The sequence below is a fragment of the Equus przewalskii genome, chromosome 16, assembly GCF_037783145.1.
Source record: "Equus przewalskii isolate Varuska chromosome 16, EquPr2, whole genome shotgun sequence".
NCBI lineage: Eukaryota > Metazoa > Chordata > Mammalia > Perissodactyla > Equidae > Equus > Equus przewalskii.
This window is the reverse complement of record NC_091846.1, coordinates 50,141,290-50,161,716: the sequence shown is the minus strand read 5'-3', so window position 1 is coordinate 50,161,716 and position 20,427 is coordinate 50,141,290. Positions and strand designations below refer to the sequence as shown.

General features: G+C 40.6%; 2 protein-coding genes across 31 annotated transcripts in view; one reads left to right on the top strand and one right to left on the bottom strand.

Annotated features, from left to right (window-relative positions):
- SCEL (sciellin) overlaps nt 1-5,556 on the bottom strand; it is a 272,873-nt gene extending 267,317 nt beyond the window's left edge. For both annotated transcript variants that reach the window (XM_070578988.1, XM_070578995.1), the window contains exon 1: nt 5,397-5,556. The gene's annotated coding sequence lies outside the window, so the exon portion shown is untranslated. The remainder of the gene's footprint in view (nt 1-5,396) is intronic.
- A 44-nt stretch (nt 5,557-5,600) lies between these two features.
- Nucleotides 5,601-20,427, top strand: part of MYCBP2 (MYC binding protein 2) — a 256,174-nt gene continuing 241,347 nt past the window's right edge. For all 29 annotated transcript variants that reach the window (XM_070578977.1, XM_070578975.1, XM_070578971.1 and 26 more), the window contains exon 1: nt 5,601-6,238. In XM_070578977.1, the coding sequence (XP_070435078.1) occupies nt 5,937-6,238 (302 nt within the window). In that variant the 5' untranslated portion in view covers nt 5,601-5,936. The remainder of the gene's footprint in view (nt 6,239-20,427) is intronic.

Below are 20,427 nucleotides of genomic sequence, written 5' to 3'. Positions count from 1 at the left end.
GGAGATATTGCCCAAAGCAGAAAGAGAGGCAGGGGTAGGAGGTGGGGGCTGGAGGAGGCATGGTTTCTCCCCTCTTCCCACTTTCCCATTATCCCTCTCACACCACAGGCTGAATCTAACTTGAAGCTAACTGGCAAGAGAGCCTAGAAAATGTAGTTTGCAGGACACATTCCCCTGCTGTACAGAGCAGAGCAGGGAAATGGAGAGGAACAGACTGAAGAGCACACAAAGAGATTATTGTCACCCCATCCCACGTGCACGTAGCGGTGGACTTTAGGAGTACCTGTAGAGAAGCCACAGTTTTCCTCTGGAAGCAGTGCTGTCTTTGCTCCACCACATAAATAATTCAGTTCCCAATACTTAACATCATATAGATAAGATTATTCTGTCTAAGCTAAGAAAATACTGTCACCACAAATTAATTCAGGAAAAGTATGAACGATTTTTCATGAATTATATGTTCTAAAAACTTTTAAAATAGCTTCCGGCCCGGTTGAAGGCAAATCTGACAATAAAAAAGAGGCAAAATATTTTTAAGAGCATTGACTTCTGAAGAACTGGTAAATTCATTCCTTTTTACTTTCAAAATATAAAAGTAAAAATATTGATCAAAACAGGAAGTTGAACTAGGTGGGTCTAAGATTTTTATGTTAATTACAGATAAATTAACAGAGAATGTGAGCCACGGATGATTTAAAATTTTTGACCCAAGAAGTGTACCATAGCCACTAGCCACTTGAGAAGAAACTATAATCTGACTGTGTGTCAAAATGTAGCCATCTTTTAAAATTCCAAAAACTCACTGAATTTTTGAAAGTAAGCAGTATGTTTTGTGAATTAACAAGTTATCCAAGAGCAGGATGTTTTAGGGAAACAACTAGTCTTTGGATTCTATTCTTCTTGTCATGTAAAGATATAGTAAATCTGTATTTGTAGATAAGACTGTTAAAAAACAAACTTCTATATTCAAGTGTTTATAACTCAAAATGTATAACTGTTTTGCTACTTCCTCTAGCACACAATTGGGACACCTCAAATAAGGGACAATACATAATATTAATAATAACAGTTATTGCCTGCCAGATAACGTGCTAAGCAAGTCCTTAATGCATAACTTAACCCTCAAAGAATCTAATGACGTAGGTGCTATTATTACTCTCATTTTATTGATGAGAAAACTTAGCTTAAGAGAGGTAAAATGTCTTTAAAATAAGACCATGTCTAGTATAATCAGTTAGAGCCATTTAGATATATCTTGATATCTGGATTAGCCAAGAACCCTGTTAAAAATAATATATTTCAAGAAAACTTTGATATGATAAAATTGCTATTATATATAAGAATTTCAATAGTCCTTTAGGAGTTGAGGAAATATCATTTAATTATTAAACTATTTAACCTTAATAATAAAGATCAACCAAATAATTTATAAACTATTCTAAAGTTCTCAAGGTTAAAATGCTATGGTTCTTACATTTCTCTCTTACATAAAGTTGCACTTTACATGACTTTCTACATGCCTTGTAAAAATTCCCTCTGGTTTAAAATGCATTACCACAATGAGATTTTTAAAAATGTGATTGCATTCAAATATATATTAGTGAATTCACATACTTCAAAGAATATCCTCACTTTCTAATAAATATTTTAGAATAATTTTTCAGTGAGTCCATTTTAACTCAGGCCTCCCTGGATCCAAATTTTTTATTTGTAGGAAAACTTGGACATAAAATTTGTACCTTTTGAAACTAATATGAATAAAAAGGAAAAAGCATTAACTCTCATGCCTATGAATTACTGAATCTTCGAAGTCTCTGAAAATGTAGTTGTTTAAAGCAAGAGGTTAAGATATCTAGGGGATCCAATATGTAATTTTTGTTTAAAAGAATTTCAAGTGCCAAGTTGAATTTTTCTGTTCAGTATGGAGTATTAAATATATTAAAATATATTTCATTTTAAAGTGTAATATGGTCAGATTTGTCAAGAATGTAGAATACGAAGGTTCTTAAAAAGTGAAGTTTACTCAAGAGTGAAGCATTTCTTCACTCTTCAAGTTGAGCACTTTTTTTTCTTCCAAATTTGTTCTCAGCTACCAAGCTTGTTTTAAAATGCTCAGTGACCAATTTTGTTTTTAACTACTCCAATACTTTACTGTACAAATCCAGGAAACAAATTCAGACTCTTGACCACAGGATTTTCAGCAGTCTTGATGTTCCTGATAATATACATGCTTCCTGTGTTTGTAATCTTGTAGCATTAGTACAATATTAACCTTTTAAATGAACCTAACAACATCAATCATTGCCCTCTTACATACACTTTATGGTTTCCGCGGTGTTATTTACTACAACAGTGCTGATGGTTTCCTTTAAAACAAACAAACAAAAATCCTTAAAGATACAGAGTATAAAAATATGTAAATCTGATGAGTTGAAAAAATTGTAGTCCTAGGTTTACAATTTCAAGTGGAAAGAGCATTAAAATCTGTGCTAATACGAATGAAGGATGAAGCCATAATCTTATATCATCAAAGACAAGAGAGATGCTTTTGTGAAATGAACATGATATCAACCAGAAAGACGAAAAGATACCACTAGGCAGATGTTTCACTAATAAAATGGGAAAAGTCAGGTTTTCCCTTAGTTTAATGTTATCCTTTGAGGGCGACTGTGTCCTGAACTCCCGTCCAGCCAATTCTGACACCCAATCCGCCCAGTGCTCTCTCCAGTGTCCCTTACTCCTCTAGCCCTCCCTCCCAACGCAAATGCACACACACGCCCAGCCTGGCCAGAAGATAAAGCTAAGATGGCAGCGTGGAAAGTACAGGAGCCGCGCTCAGGGGGGCTGGAAAAACAAAAGCAAAGCCCTCTACATTTTTTCATTCTGCACATTTCCTTGAATAACAAGACTTCCCCCCTCCCCCCAACACCTAGGCAGCGTTAAGGCATTCAAGAGTAGTGCGCGCAGGGTTGGCGGGAGGGGACGCTTGCTTTGCACACTGCGAGAAACACACCTCTCCCGTCTGCAGCGAAGGTTCAGGTGGCCCTCGCGACTTGCCTTGGGGGCCACCCTCCCCTTCATGTCCCCTTGACAGGGAATTAAGGGTGACTCCAAACGTCCTTTCCTTCCCAGCATGCGCCCCATTCCCCGCCACCCCAGGGGAGCCTTCCAAGGTGCCCAGCTGCCCAGGCAGAAACTGTAGCGGTTGCAGTGACCCGGGAGCGCACTGTGCGGAGGCAAGAAGAGGAGGAGGAGGAGAAAAAACGCTGCATTGGCTATCAATCTAGAGTAGAGCAGCCGCTGCCGCTGCCGTGGAAGGAAACGCTGCCAACCGCAACAGAAACGCCACCCTCGGATACCTAAGTGAGCATGTGTGTGACTCTGCGCACGCCTAGTGCGCCGCTCAATGACAACGGGTTTGTTAGGAAATTATCCAGTTACCGGGTTTTGTGTATACCCAGAAGGCTCAGGAAGGAGCCTGTTCGGGACCAAAAGGTCTGGTTAAGACTGAAGAGAAACTAAGGAAGGGGTGGCAGGAACTCGGAGACCGGTACAGCCGCTTAGGTCAGTCTCCACTAGAAAGTCTAAACGGGCAATGACTGCGCATGCCACCACCTAAGCCTGAGTTGGAAAGATTCTCTGTGCAGGCAACATTCATTCATTCATTCAACTCACATTTATCTCCCTCCTGCTTAGGGCTAGAATCTGTGCTAGGAGCTGGGAATGTAATGCGGGAACAGACATAATAGATATCATTCCAGTCCTTATGGAAAAGTCTAGTTATGTTTTGTTTTGTATGTTACCATTTATTAAAAGCCATGTGCCGAGGTGGACATTCTAGATGCTGAAGTCTTCCCACAATCTCATGCAGTATTATTTTGACCATTATTCAGAGGATGAAAGTTGCCCAAAGACATACAGGTAGCAGAGTCAAGATCAAATCCTCGTCTGTCGGAGACTTTTGGCTACGCCGCTGCCTCTTGGAACAGTAATAAGCCCTTGCAGCTGCTGCACGTTGCAGGCCTTTAACATTGCCAGCCTTTAGCTGCCTGGTACCTGTATCTTGGCTCTCATCCCAGGGTTTTAGTGCGCGGCCCTGAGGAGGGGGCGTTCCTGTTCCACCCTGAGTTTTATAACTGTGCTGAAGTATCAGGACAGGAATTTAGCCTAACAAATACTTATTGGATACCTACTATGTGCAAGGTTCTAGACTATGGGCTGAGGAAGATACAAAGATAAACAAGAAGCTCTGAAGGGGCTTCTAAGATAGTTGAGTAAAGAAGAGAAGTACAAAACCTGTTTAACAGGGCTACTTACAGTACTAAAATACTATGATTCTCTGTGCCTGTCTTTTGTCTCTATGTTTTCATTATTCCACTTCTAGCTATCCTTTTAAAATCAAAATGACACCCATTTATCATATAAAGCCCCAGATAAAATGCACTTCTTCAGCACTCCCTCTCCCCAAAAGCTAGAATTAATTTACTTCTCCATTCCTTGTTTGTACTTCTCAAAACACTAGACAGGGCTTTTTTTTTTTTTTTTTTTTTTTTAAATGAAGGCCATTCAAAGAAGATGCACAGACTTAAGAGCAAGTAAGCAGATAAAGGATATAGTACTGGGATGATAGGACTTAGAAACGATTTTGTCAGCAGTATAAATTAGGTAAACTCTTCAAATTGAGAGTCAAAAGGATAAAAATAGGAATCAGGGTGCATTGTTGCATATATTTCTAGAGCACTTGCTTAGAAGGGGTTAATAGAATAGCTTGGAACAGGGGACTCAGCAAACATTACATTTTTATAGATAATGTTAAGAGTTTTGGTAGATATGACATTTTCAGATATTATACAGTCATAGTCACAATTATAGTTTCAAGTCATATTCAAGATTTATCTTTAGTAACGTAAGTCTGGGCCGAAAAAGATCAGCCATTAAGTGACCACTGTCAAGAATATCAGTGCATTCTTAGGGTGAGTGTGGAGTCAACAAAAAAGTATTATTGCATTAAGATTTAGCTCTGATGTAAATGTTGAGAACAAGAATTTAGGAATGACCCTGGCTTGTGAATACTCGCATATCTGTGAATTCTACTTACACAGAAAAAGAGAATGCACTAGATTCTACCTATTTTTTGTAAGTAAAAGCTGTTTTAAACAGACAAATCCTAATGACAAAAAATCCAAAATAAGATCGCCAAAGGGACTTCTAATTCGGCTGGCCTTGTTTGCCTTGAATTCTGAATTAACCAACACTATTCACAGTAAATCTTCACGTCGGCAGCACACACTTTGGCAAAAGGTAGCAGGAGTGCGTACACACTCATCCTCTGACGGTGGGCACCCTCCTGCTTGCTTTCAGGTCCTAGTTCTCCCACCTGGAGGGAACCTCATTACCTGAAGCCGGTGGCATGTAGCTGACAGCCTTCCCAGCACTTTCCTTACTCCTCCTCAAGCTGCTAGTAAAACCCGGAGAAATGGATTTCTTTCGGATTCCGCACCACACCAGCGCCCCACACCCAAAGCCCCGAGGCTGAGGGAGTGGTGGCGGAGAGGCGGGGTGAGAGAGAAAGGGGCTGGAGTTACTGAGCATGTGCGAGGAGTGGCGCATGCCCAGTGCGGCCGGCAGCTTCCCATTGCGGGTAGCCCCGGCGGTGGCAGCGGTGGCGGCGGCGGCAGCGGCGGCACCGCCTCCTCCTCACGCTCCCGGGGTGGCGGGGTTAGATGAGCGGCCCCAGTAGCGGCGAGGGCGGCGCGGGGGGGAGGAGGAGGAGAAGGAGGAGGAGGAGGAGGTCGCTGTCTTTGTAGTCTCCCTGCTGCGGGAGCGAGAGGCCGCCGCCGGAGCCGTCGTCGTTGGAAAAGGGCTGTGTGTGCGCGCGCGTGTCTGCCTGCCCGGCCCGCGGGGACGAGGCGGCGGCGGCGGCGGCGGCGGCTAGGATGATGATGTGCGCAGCGACTGCCTCCCCCGCCGCCGCCTCCTCGGGGCCCGGCGGGGACGGGTTCTTCCCAGCCGCCACCTTCTCTTCCTCCCCGGCGCCGGGGGCGCTGTTCATGCCGGTTCCCGAGGGCTCCGTGGCTGCCGCGGGGCTGGGGCTGGGGCTGCCGGCCGCGGACTCCCGGGGTCACTACCAGCTGCTGCTGTCAGGCCGGGCCCTGGCCGACCGATACCGGAGGATTTACACAGCTGCGCTCAGTGACAGGGACCAGGGGGGCAGCAGCGCTGGACACCCGGCCTCCAGGTGCGTCTCCGGGTTCCCTTCCTTGCGCCACATGCCGCATGTGTGCCCGTGCCCGTTTGCGTGTGTGTGTCTACGTACATTTTTACCGAACTGTCTTTCAGCCAGCGCTTGACGCTGGGTGGTAGAAGCACTTACTGAGATGGAAGGGTGCGGTGGCAGCAGTTGCTGCTCTAAGTGTGTGACTCTCTTTATTGGGGGGGGGGGTGTTACTGAGGGTGGGAGGGTAGCGTGTGATGCTAGAAAAGGTGATCGTGCTGTTCGGTTATGACACGTGTGTGTGTATTGTTGAGGAAGGGGGAGGAATGGCTAGAGGGTAAGGGGGTAATACACGAAGAGAATTTGCAGGAGTGGTGAGGGAAGTGGCGTTTCCAGTGTCTCTGCCGCAATGGTATTTGCACGTATTTCTTATCCCCTCCTACCCCCCCCCCCCATGACATTCCATCCTCCCCTTTCCACTTCTCTAAAAAAATCTGCCTTTCACTAAGGGGAGCAGTGGTATAGGTTAAGGATAGTGTCATATATATAGGATGAGTTTTATATAATCAGCCTGTCGGATTAAGGCTTGGATTTCAATTTAAGAGATTTATGCAAAAAAGATTCAGAATGGGATTTATGTGGATGTGAAAGGTGGCTGATACAGATTTTTAGAGCTGTGCTGTGATAACCAGACCTTTTGGTCTTCTAGAGATGTGGTTGCATCTGCTCTTGTGTTCTGATGTCCCTTCGGCCATTTCCCTTCGTCTTCTGTTGTATTTCCTCTGTCACAGTCTTTATAGTAAAGGAGGTTTTGTGGGGAAAAGGGAAAGCTGAAGAAGTTCAAAATATGACAGCTGCTATAGTATTCAACTACCACCAACGAGAAAATTTGAGTAGCTCCTGGATCTCTTCCTAGGCTAGCTGCACCTTCAGCTTCATTGATGTGGGAGATGTTAAATCACTTTCATTTTCTTTTTCGTAAAATGTGGGTGTCTTTTTGCTAAGGCTTCTCCTATTGTTTTCTTTTCCATGCCCTTACATGCCACATACCCTGAAGGATGGTGACTGACTTGTTTTACCAGTTTGGCTTTGACAGTGGTAATTGGGAGTTGGCTTCATCTTTTTTCTGACTTGCAATACGTATGAAAAGCATTGTAGGATTTTGTCAAGTAAGTTAGAGTTTACTGTATTTATTTAAATGTGTAGTTTGTTGGACAATAACCGGATGTCATTTTCTCCCATTATGAAATGGGCTGGGCTGTAAGTCAGGTATTTGTAGTTTACCAGAATGTGTGGTGACTCTTAGCCATTGCAGAGGGTTGTAAAGATGGAGCTTTGTTCACACTTTTTCCGGATAAACCAGTCTTCTCGTGTCTATAATTGTTTACAGGATTGGGCACATGAGTACTTTTATCATAAGTCTATAAATGTTTGTAACTACCTTTTGCTGTCTAAACTGAAGGCCATAATGGCACAAGTCTGATTCTTGCTAATGTTTTTGAAAATAACACAGAACCTCGTTGGACAGTTTGCTCTGATAATTAGGTATAATTTTGAGCTGTGAGTCTCTAAATTATGGCACTGTAGGTACATCTTTACAGACCCCTCTCAACTTGAATTTATTTTGTATGTTGTTTCCATACTTAAGCAATAATTTGTGACTGGTATTTTCCTATTTTAACTTTCTACTACTATTTAACTTAAACTTTAACTTACTACTACTTTTAACTTAAAATTGTAATAATACAATTTCTATGTATCTAGAACTGTATTTAACACATATATAGATTAACCACATATATAAAATTTGTGAGTAATTTTTAGTCTTTGGTCTATGTTTCTACTAGCTGTCAATTAAAATTAATGAAGAATTCAAGTATTTCAAGAAGTACTCATGGAAACCAGCCTTAAATTGTATAATATTGCCTTCTAGAGCTTATTCAGAACATTATTGTTTGTTATAGTTCACGTTATTTTTTCTCAGTCTTAGCCTGTACCTATTCTTTATTGAGGATTTACTTAAGACTTCAATCACATTTCTTATTAAATATGATGGGGAAAGTGGAGCTAGGATTTAGGTTCTGAATGCATGACACAATTATTTGTATAGGGGCACTAGTTGAGGTAGAGGAGAGAGATAGATCTTTTCAGAGGCAGAGAATGGGGCAAAGAATAGAGGATGAAGCTGTAGTGAGCACCAAATGTAAAGGTGTGAGAGAAAGGAGACAGTGAAGGAAGCTGAAAAAAAGAGATAAAAAATTAAGAAGAGAACCATGAGACAGTAGCATCTCTGGTCCTAAGAAAGTGGAGTGAAAGTCCTCAGCAGTGTGAAATGCTGAAGAAAGCGAGAACACTTTCCAGGTCACTGATGACTTTTGAGGAAGTGGTCATACTAGAGAGATGTGGTGAGGAGTCAGTGGGAGATGTTGGGGTAACGGGGAGATGCATGGTTGAAGGAGGAGTATTCAAGTGTGGGAGGGTGGTGGGAAACATTCAGTAAGTGGAGAAGGAGGGATTGAAGAAGTGAGAGGGGATAATTGATGGGGAGAGGTCAAAGGGAGATCTCAGGGAAAGGTTTAAGAGGACAGGTGGAGAGGTTAGCCGTTGAAAAAAGTTAGGGGCTAGTCTTCCTTTATGAGAGAAGAGGAGGAGGTAAGTATTTATAAATGTCAAGACTAGGAGTTTATTGAGGGTAAGAAGTATATTCTGTTTATTTTGGTAATCCCAGTGTCTAGCATACTTTCTGGCACCGATTTTGTACATATCAAGTGCCTACTGTGTGTCAGACACTGTTTTAGGTGCTGAAGATGTAGCAGTGAACAGGATAGACAAGGGCTCTGTTCTCTTGCAACTTCCACTCTAGTGGGAAGAAATAAACAACTAGATAATTTCAGGTAGTGTTAACTATGAAGGAAATAAAACCAACTTTGTGTGATAGGCAATTTGTAGGGAGGGGTTATTTTAGGTAGGGTGCTCAGGACAGGTCTCTTTGGGAGTTGACATTTAAGTTGAATCGAAATGATGGGATGGCGGATCTAGAGGAAGAGTGCTTTAGGAAATTGTAAAGGCTCTGAGGCGGCAACCAGCTTGTTGTGTTCAAGGAACAAAAACAAGGTGAGTGAGTTATCAGTCAGTGTTGAATGAATTAATTACTGTGGATTAGGCATACAGTAGAGAAGTTGAGGGCTGCAAGCCTAATGGAGTCAGTGACTTTGATGGCATTCTAATGAAGTGGTTAAGAGCTTGGACTCTGAAGCTAGACTGGTTTTAAATCCTGACCCTGCTACTTTTTAGCTGTGTGACCTTGGGTGCATTATACAACTTCTATGCCTCAGTTTTGTTTTTTTTTAAAATTTTTTTAAATTGAGATATAACTGGCACGTAACGTTAGTTTTGGTTATACAACATAGTAATTCCATTTTTGTATATATTGCAAAATGTTCACCACAGTAAGTCTAGTTAACATCCATCACCACAGTTACAATTTTTTTCTTTAAATGAGTACTTTTTTTTTTTGAGGAAGATTAGCCCTGAGCTAACATCTGCCACCAATCCTCCTCTTTTTGCTGAGGAAGACTGGCCCTGAACTCATGTCCGTGCCCATCTTCCTCTACTTTATATGTGGGACGCCGACCACAGCATGGCTTGCCAAGTGGTGCCATGTCTGCATTCGGGATCCGAACCAGCAAACCCTGGGCCACCCAAGCAGAACATGTGCACTTAACTGCTGCTCGGGGGGTGGGGGGGGTGGGGGGGTTGGCCCCATAGATGAGTACTTTTAAGATTTACTCTTTCAGCAACTTTCAAATATACAATACAGTATTTCTTTCTTTCTTTGGTGAGGAAGATTGGCCCTGAGCTAACGTCTGTGCCACTCTTCCTCTATTTTGTATGTGGGACACTGCCACAGCATGGCTTAATGAGCAGTGTGTAGGTCCACGCCTGGGATCTGAACTCACAAACCCTGGGCCACTAAACAGAATGCTCGAACTTAACCACTATGCCACCAGGCCAGCCCCATACAATACAATATTATTAACTATAGTCACCATGCTGTACATTATATCCCCATGACTTACTTATTTTATAACTGAAAGTTTCTACCTTTTGACCACCTTCACACATTTTGCCACCCCCCTCCCCCCACTCCCCAACCCATCTGGCAGTCTGGCAACTACCAGTCTGTTCTCTGTATCTGTGAGTTTTGTTTTTGTTTTTGTTTAGATTTCACATATAAGTGAGATCATACAGTATTTGCCTTTCTCTGTCTGATTTATTTCACTTAGCATAATGCTCTCAAAATCTGTCCATAGTGTCACAAATGCAAGATTTCCTCCTTTTTTATGGCTGAACAGTATTCCATTGTATATATGTATCACATTGTCTTTATCCATCAGTGGACACTTAAGTTGCTTCCATGTCTTAGCTCTTGTAAATAATGCTGCAGTGAACATGGGGGTGCAGATATCTGTTCGAGCAGTATTTTCATTTCTTTCAGATAAATACCCAGAAGTGGAATAGCTGGATCATAATATAGTTCTATTTTTAATTTTTTGAGGAACCTCCATACTGTTTTCCAAAGTGGCTGCACCAATTTACATTCCCACCAACAGTGCACAAGGATTCCCTTTTCTCCACATCCTCTCCAATACTGATTTCTTGTCTTTTGTTTGATAACAGCTGTTCTACCAGGTGTGAGTTGATATCTCTTTGGGGTTTTGATATGCGGTGCCCTCATGATTAGTGATGTTGAGCACCTTTGCATGTACCTGTTGGCCATCTGAATGTCTTCTCTGGAAAAATGTTTATTCAGATCCGCTTTCCGTTTTTAAATTGGACTGTTTGCTTTTTTGCTGTTGAGTTGCATGAGTTCTTTATATATTTTGGATATTAACCCCTTATGAGATGTATGATTTGCAAATATTTTCTGCCCCTTGTTAGGTTGCCTTTTCATTTTGTTGATGGTTTCCTTTGCTGTGCTGAAGCTTTTTAGTTTGATGTAGTCTCACTTGTTTATTTTTGGTTTTGTTTGTACTTCAGTTTTCTTATATGTAGAATGGGGATGATAATGAGGATTGTTTGGTAGATGAAATGAATCCATATATGTAAAGTGCTTGGTACATTAAGTTCTATTAAATATTAGTTATTGATTTCTACTGAGAGTGCAGGGGCAGATGGGGTTTGGGGACTTAAAGAGAAGACAAGGATCATGTCTTACTCTTATTTATGGTCTCAATAACAGTTGAATGTGGGAATAACCTTCATTTGTTCAGTGACTGAATAAATATGTTTTTGTATGATTGGCTCAATCAAAATTGGAACATTCCCATGGGGAAAGGGATTGACCAGGAGGTGAATAAAGGAATGTTTGCTCAGCTCTGAGTGTGAATGGCAATATATCATTGCACTTGGGAAGACCCATAGCACCGTGCCTAAATCTGCTCTGGAGGCAGATTGCCTTAGTTTCAAACCCAGTCCTGCCTTTTTTTGTCTGTCTTAAATTGGGCAAGTTAATTAGCATTTCCTGGTTCCTTTACTTGTAACCTTATGCGGTTATTGAAAGGACGTTGTGCCTGTATATGGTAAGTGCTCATTAAACGTTAGCTGCTGTTGTTGTTGTTGTTGGTATTATTATTAAAATCACATATTTAAATTCCAATCCGTATGATATTGTAAGTTTTTCCACTCAAAAAAGAAATGGAAAAGACTGCTAGTTGAGTTGATTCAAGGCTGAAGTGTGACTGGAGGTCAAAGAAAAAAAGAAAGTGAAGGTTTTTGGTGACAGTGATTGACTAAATGGTAAAAAGAAAAGTGATGCTAGGAGGGGACTGATAGACTGGAAGATAAAGAGGAGTCAGGGTATCTGGGTTGAAGTGGTAGAGGAACAAGGGTGGTGGAAACAATAGCGGAGGTTGTGATTAAAATGGGGAATTGCTTTTCTTCTCTAAGCTAAAAGCATTTTGTTCCTCCAGCTGCTTTATCTCTTTCTTTTTAGAAATGGTATTTGAGCACATCCCTCAGATGCATGAGATTTCAGTTGTAAGAGGTTAAGTAATCAATCCAACAAAGGTTCAGGGATTACCACTTGATGCTAACCGTTGGCCTTGTAAAGATTTATAAGACACAGTTTCTATGCTTCAGTTTATTGTCTGGATGGGGGTGAAAAATACAAAGGCAGGTACTTATAAAAGTGTTAAATGAAATGACTAAGAAAACATAGCCTATTATAACAAAGGGATGGCATTCTGGGCTGGCGCAAAAGCATGAGCAAGAGATGAAGAAAGCACAGTTTGCGTGTAGGTAATGGTAATAATTTGTTAGAATTAGAATGTAGGTGTTAGGCGGGATAGTAGTGGGAATTCACCTGAAAATGGAGGTATTGGCCAGAGGGTAGGGCAGCTTGAACAGCAACGTAAGAATTAAATTTTATTCAGTAGACACTGATGGTTTTGAGCTATGAAGAGACATTATTATAGGAGTGTTTTAGGAAGTGATGTGGGATTGAATTAGTGAATCAGTGTATCTATATTTGTGGATGGGTAGCAATTTGCTTTGTAAGCTGTTACATCTATAGAGTCCCATATAAACACATGTTAAGGCAAAAACTGCTCTGTTGGCATATTGGTAGGTAGAAATATGAAATGACTTAGTCTCCTAGCTCAAGATAGGAGAAAATCTTGCCTTTGCCTTTTCTTAAAAAGAAAATAAAAATGTTAATTTCAAAATTCTTTTGCTTTTTAAGATATATGTTTAAAAAATCAACAGAATAGTGAGAATAGTCTCACATTTTTATTCAAAAACATTAAATATTCAGGTTTTTTGGGGGAGGGGCCAGGTTAATTGCGGTTTAATTTACTTACGTATAATAAAATTCAGCTTTTAAGTGTTCATTTGAAGTCTTAGAACCATCACCACATCCAAGCATAAAACGTTTCTATCACTCTGAAAAGTTTCTTCAGTCCTACCCCTGGCCACCACAGATCATTTTTGTCACCAGTATTTTCCCTTCTCTAGAATGTCTTATAAGTCTAGCTCCTTAAGGGCAGGGCCCCAGATATTGTTAATCTCTGTGTCTTCTATCCTCATATTTCCTGTAAATGGAAGTTAGGCCTTAAAGCTTCATTAGGTTTTGGTTAAACATTTTTTAGCAAGAATATTTGGTGTATAGTGCTGAGTGCTGCATATGGCATCCTATCCAGAGGTTTTCAGGTTGTCTCGCTGTTTAATAATGCTCAGTCTAATTACTTGGGTAAGATGGTACCGATCAGATCTTCTCTACTATGACAAGGGTATGGCATTGTGGGCTGGTGCAAAAGCATGGGCAAGAGGTGAGAAAGCACAGGTTGTGTGTAGGTTATGATGGAATTTTTCATTTGCAATAAGCAGGTAATCATGGGTAATAACTTCGGCATACTGTGAATATCTTTTATCTAATGGTTTTAGCATCCTTTGATAATCCTTGTCTGAGTTAGTAATTTCATTAGGGGTTTCAAAATGATGATTTTTATAATTCTCTTATTCGTTTTATATTTATGCATTGGTGCTCTTTTGCAAAGGGGACTTTTCCCTCATCAACTGGTGATGAACTGTAGTTCCTCCTGAGAAAGCAGGGTAAATGCTTAATTCTCTCCCCTAATTAGCCACATTGGTGTAATATCCAGTAGTGGTGTGGTGGGTGCTGTGGTTCACCGCCCAGATCTCTTGCTTCGGGTGGAAGTTCCCCTGGCTGCTGGGCATATTGGCATCTAAAACTGATTGCAGCGGAGCCCCTCTCCCTGTGTTGCCTGAGCCGGCAGAGCTGCTTCCCTCAAAGTCATGCCTCTTCTTCAGGGTCACCAGTCTCCAGTGCCTGTTCTGTGTGGGCATATAAATGCCCGGCCCTCTTGCTCCAATGCAGGACAACTTTGAAGATCTGTCTCAACTCCAGAGCTTCCCATGGGATTGGCTGAGGCCTTCCTATGACAGCACTGCAATTCAGCTTCTTCCTCTGTTTGGTCTTACTTCCTTCACTCTCCCATAATTGTTGATTTGGAGGGTGTTCCCCAATAAATTTCTGGTGTTTAGATCTCCGTTCAAGAGTCTGTTCCATAAGGAACTTTATTCAAGACAATTGTGGTGCCCTGAGTGGTCTGAGGAAGTAGCCTTTGATTAAGGAGGGGCCAACTCCCAGGCATAGTGGTTAAGTTCAGCAGGCTCCGCTTTGGTGCCCAGGTTCATGGGTTTGGATCCCTGGCGTGGAACTACACTGCTTGTCGGCCAAGCTGTGGTGGTGACCTACGTATAAAGTGGAGGAAGATTGGCACAGATATTACCTCAAGGCTAATCTTCCTCAAGCAAAAAAAGAGGAAGATTTGCAACAGATGTTAGCTCAAGGCTAATCTTCCTCAGCAAAAAATAAAGAATAAAAAAAATAAAATGGGATTAAGGAGCTAGATTATCTGCTGGCCTGGCTGGCAGTGATAACCCACTACTGGCTATAGAAGGAGCACTAATACTGATAACTTTTGGCATGCACTGTAGCTGTGCACCTGTTAAAACTTTAACTGATGGTGAATTGGAATGGGATTTCTGTAAAAGGGAATGCACTGGTGGGTACCATATGTTAGGCTTTTGAAAGGTTCAGAGAAGTTATTAATTATAAGGACAGCATAATCAGATGGTTGTTGGTGAGTGCCATTGATAGATTGGAGAAAGACACTGAAATGCTGAAGGTAATTTGGGGCAAAATGAGAAAGCGATTTCTTTAGCATCATGTAAAGAAACTCATCTTCTGCGGTAAGAGGAAAGGAAAAGCTAAAGAGTAGGCCCAAGACTTAATTTCAAGAGTAGCGGAGCTCCAGGATGGGTTGAATTCTGCACAAGTCAGCTATGCCAGTGTCTGTGCTTTCGTTAGAAATGAACGGGACCATGACCCTTGGGGTGGGACATCTGAGTTGATGTACTTGAAAAGCTTGAAACCCCTAATTCCCCCAAGCCCTCTGGGCCTGCAGAAGTGGCCTTTGTCTCCTGGCTAGAGGATAGTTGCTTGAAGACTATGCTACCCCTATTACCCCCATCTACTCTCCTTTCCCCTGCTGGATATCGCCAAACCATTGACTAGAATTACAACAAAACTTACTGGGAGGTGCTGGGCCTGCTATGGGGGAAAAGGGACTGCATGTTTGTGTGCGCATGGGTGCACACTCGCACGTGCACACACACACACACACACACACAGTGATTCCCCAACTGTGCACCAAGGCACCCCAAACACCACAGCAGACACACAGAAATTACCATGGAATATTTCAGAATTTCAAAGGAAACACCTCAACGTCTGTCAACAAACTACCAGCTTGAAGTAGTTCATGGTTCCGACGTTGGATCATCTTACATTCCTTTTGATGGTGTCATATCTTTTTGAAGTTGAATTTTTGATATTTGCTGTGATACGAATCAAGCACTGCACCAAAGTCAATGTGGAACAGGGAAGGAAGACTGCATGTTCAGTCTGATTCCACATTTGAGAAATTGTGCAGTACCCAGCAGGTGCATATATCCTATTATTAAGTAATTGTGGTTATTTAAGAATGAAATAAAAGTGTTTTTTCTTTCAATTTATGTGTATTCTTTTTTCAAATGGCTACTAAGTTGTTAGGACATAAATTCTTATTAATTATTTGAATCTAACTGCTTAGTAAACACTGCTGTTAAGTATTTCTTTTGGCCCTCAAGTGATGTGAAAAAATTACTGATGATGGCTGTACAAGGGTCCAGTAACAGACTTCTACTTATCAGTGCTGATCTAGGACCTGAGTTGCTGAATGTCTGGCCTGACAGTAGCAGAGACTAGCTGTTCTTCAGGGAGAACAACCAGTCCTTATGCCCTGGAAAGCACTGTGATTCATTTTGACTGGATTTGATGCGTATTCTGAGTCTGAGTTTGCCTTTCCAGCTTGCAGGGGCTCAGCCTGTGCCGCTGTTTGAGGTCTTACGGAGTGTTTGATCCTTCATCACAAGGTCCCACATAACATTGTTTCAGAGTAAGGGAGCTACGCAAAGGAGGATCCGTGGGATCCATTTGTCCCATCATGCGCCATACCACCCAGAAGCTGCTGACCTAATAGAGAGTAAAACAGTCTTTTGATGGCACAACCAATGATGATACCCTGGAGTTAGGACGTGATAACCCTGCAAGGATGAGGTCCCATCCTCCTTCCCAGGAGGAAGAACACATGGAAATTGTAGTGGCTCCACTTAGCATCACTCTCAGTGATTCACTAGGGAGTTTATGCTTCCCATTTCTTTAGCTCTGAGCACTAGGGGTCCTGGTTCTCAGAAAGGAAATGTTTCCAACAGAAAACACTCTAAGAGTCATCTTACATTTTAAGGCACAGCTACCTCTGGGACTTGGTGCTCCTTTTCCAGGAAAAGGAGTCACCATTTTGACAGGGCTTGTGCACCTGATCATCTGGAGGAGGTAGGGCTGCTGTTACATAATGGAGCATAGGGGTTTGGCACACAGGTGACCTGGTGGGTGTATCTTAGTACTTCCATGTCCAGTTTTTTAAAAAATTTTATTTCTTTATTTTTTATATATATATATTTTGTTTTTCCTTTTTCTTCCCAAAGCCCCCTGGTACATAGTTGTATATTCTTAGTTGTGGGTTCCTCCAGCTGTGGCACGTGGGATGCCACCCCAGCGTGGCTGGACGAGCAGTGCCATGTCTGCGCCCAGGATCCGAACTGACGAAACACGGCCGCCTGCAGCGGAGCGCACGAACCTAACCACTCGGCCACGGGGCCGGCCCCTTCCTTGTCCAGTTTTGATGATAAATAGACATGAGAAAAGTCTGAGGACCACCTCATGAGATCAGCCACCTGAACCGGGAGAATTGCTAGCCAAAGATGAAGGGAATCTAGAGTGGCTAGCAGAGAAGAGGTTGTGACTATAAATTTTGGCCTTGAAACCAATGGCAGGGGCTGTATTTTGTCCTACTTTACTTCCTCTGGAAAGTTTCTCCAGGAAATGAAACTAAGCAGAATTCTGGAGGAGCTTTTTCCAGTATTTATTTGAAGTAAATGAATCCTAGTAGTGTAATAGATGGACTATAGTAGAATGCTGTGGATTAATTTTAATAGTTGTTTTGTAGATTCTCTTAGATGTTCAGTGTAATCATATCATCATTCTTTCTGATCTCCTGATACCCCTGCACTCCCCCTACCTTTATTCTAATCACAAGAACGTCCATAACGGTGCTGAATAGAAGTGGTAAAAGTTGCATCCTTCCTTGTTCCTGTTCTGAAGAGGAAACAATTACAAATTAGTCTTTCAGGTTTTCAATGTTAAATATGATGTTAGCTGTAGGTGTTTTGATGGCCTTTGTCAATTTGAGGAAGTTCTTGACTATTCCTACTTTGCTGATAGTTTTTATCATAAATGTGTAGTAATTTTATCACATACTTTTTCTACATTGATTGAAATGATCATCTATTAAGAGAATAAAAGGCAAAATTAAATTAATTAGTTTTTGAATGTTGAGTCAACCTTGCATTCCTGGGTTAAAAGCGTCTTATATGTGGTGCATTGTTGAATTTGATTTGCTTATATTTTGTTAAGAATTTTTGGGTTTATATTTATGAAGGATATTGGTCTATAATTTTTTTTTTTTTAATGAGGAAGATTGGCCCTGAGCTAACATCTGTGCCAGTGTTCCTCTGTTTTGTTTGTGGGATGCCACCACAACATAGCTTGATGAGTAGTGTGTAGGTCTGTGCCTGGGATCCAAACCAGCAAACCCCAGGCCACCAAAGTGGATTGTGCTCCGCTAATCACTATGCCACTGAGTGGCCCCTTTAATATATATATTTCTTTATAATATCTTTGTCAGGTTTTAATATTACAGTTATCCTTGTTTTGTAAAATGAATTGGACAGCAATCCCTTCTCCTGTATTTTCAAAAAATTTGTATGAAATTGGTCTTATTTCATCTTGAATATTGGATAGCATTCACCAGGGACACCATCTGGTCCTGGAATTTTCTTTTGAGGAAGTTTTGGCAAATTCAGTTTCTTTACTAGATATAGAGGTATTCAGATATTTAGTTATTTCTCATGTCAGTTTTGGTAACTTGTATTTTTTTTGGAACAGTTTGTCCATGTCATCTAAATTGTTGAAATTTTTGGCATAAAGTTGTTCATAGCATTCTTTTATTATTTAATGTCTGTGGGATCTGTGATGATAATCCTTTTTTCATTTCTAGTATTGAGGTTTTCTCTTGTTTTCTTGATTAATCTAGCTAGAAGTTTGTCAATTTTGTTTATAAGATCAAAGAACCAACTTTTGGCTTTGTTAATTTTCTCTATTATTGATCTGTTTTCTATTTTATTAACTTTTCTGTTATCATTATAATTTATATTGGTTACCTATTTTGGGTTTACTTTGCTCTTTTTTCTAGTTTCTTAAGGTATTCTTAGATCACTGAGTTTAGATTTTTTTGCTCTTCTAATGTAAGTATTTCAAGCTATAAATTTTCACCTGAGCACTGCTTTAGTTACATCCCACAAATTTTGATATTCCATATATTCTTTGTCACTTAGTTTAAAACATTTAAAAATTTTCTCTTTGATCCATACATTATTTAGAATTATTTTATTTGACCTTCAAATATTTGATGTTTTCTTATATGTATTATTATTATTTTTCATGCACATCTTGTATGATTTTTATCTTTTAAAATTTATTACGAGGTGCTTTATATCCCAGGATATAGTCTGCTTTGGTGATTGTGCCATGCCCATGTGAAAACAAAAATTCTGCCATTTTTGCATGTGGAGTTCTATGAATATGAATAGTTGAAGTTGGTTGATGGTGCTGTTTGGATCTTTTATGTCTATACTCATTTTTTGTCCAGTTCTATGAGTTACTGAGAAGGGGTATTAAAAATATCCCACTCTAACTGTGGATTTGTCTTTGTAACTTTAATTTTGTCACTTTTTGCTTCATGTACTTTGGGGCTCTCTTATTAGGTACCTATACATTTATAATTGTTACAGCTTCCTGATAATTGTTCTTTTATTTCAATGACACATTTCTCTTTATCTCCAATAATACTCTTTGTCTTGAACTTATTTTATCTGATATTAAAATAGTCTTCCCAGCCTTCTTATGCTTACTGTTTGCATGGTAAATTTTTTTCCATCTGTTTCCCTTTTTTTTGAGAAAGATTAGCCCTGAGCTAACATCTGCTGCCAATCCTCCTCTTTTTGCTGAGGAAGACTGGCCTTGAGCTAACATCCTTTCCCATCTTCCTCTACTTTATATGTGGGACGCCTACCACAGCATGGCTTGCCAGGTGGCGCCATGTCTGCACCCAGGATCCGAACCAGTGAAGCCCGGGCCGCTGAAGCAGAACATGGGAACTTAACTGCTGCGCCACTGGGCCACCCCCCCCATCCATTTACTTTTGACGTATCTGTAGTTTTATATTTAAAGTATCTTTTCTTTGGGCAGTACATATAGGATTCTACTTTTTTTCTTCAGTCCACTCTGTCAATCTTTGCCTTTTATTTGGAGAATTTAGACTATTAATATTCAATGTAATTAATTATTGATATGGTTGGCTTTAGGTCTACCATTTTGTGTTTTGTTTCCCTCTTTGTTTTTCCTTCCTCTGTTTCTCCTTTTCTACCTTTGTGGGATTATTCTTTAGTATTCCATTTTAATATATCAATTAGCCTCTTTGGCTTTCTCTCTTTCTATTAATTTTTAATGCCCTAGAGATTACAGTATACATACCTAACGTTTCATGGCCTCCTTAGTGTTACTGTTATACTGCTTCACTTCACATGGAGAAAGCTTGCGACCATACAGATCCTTTTTTCTTCCTCTATCCTCCAACCCCAAGCTGCATGTTGTGGTTGTCATATATATTGTGGCTGCATACTTTGAAAACTTCACCATAGAGTATTAGAATTTTTGCTGTCAGTATTTTATTTTGCTGTCAAATCTTTTAAAGAACTTAAAGGAAAAAGTAATATTTTATGTTTACCTTTATATTTATTATTTCAGTTGTTCTTCCTTCATTCCTGAAGATGCTGCATTTCCTTTCAGCCTAAAATACTCAGTTTAGCACTTCTTGTAGAAAAGTCTACTGGGGATAAACTCTCTTTGTTTTTCTTCATCTGAGAATGTCTTTATTTTGCATTTATTCCTAAAGGATATTTTAGGTGAG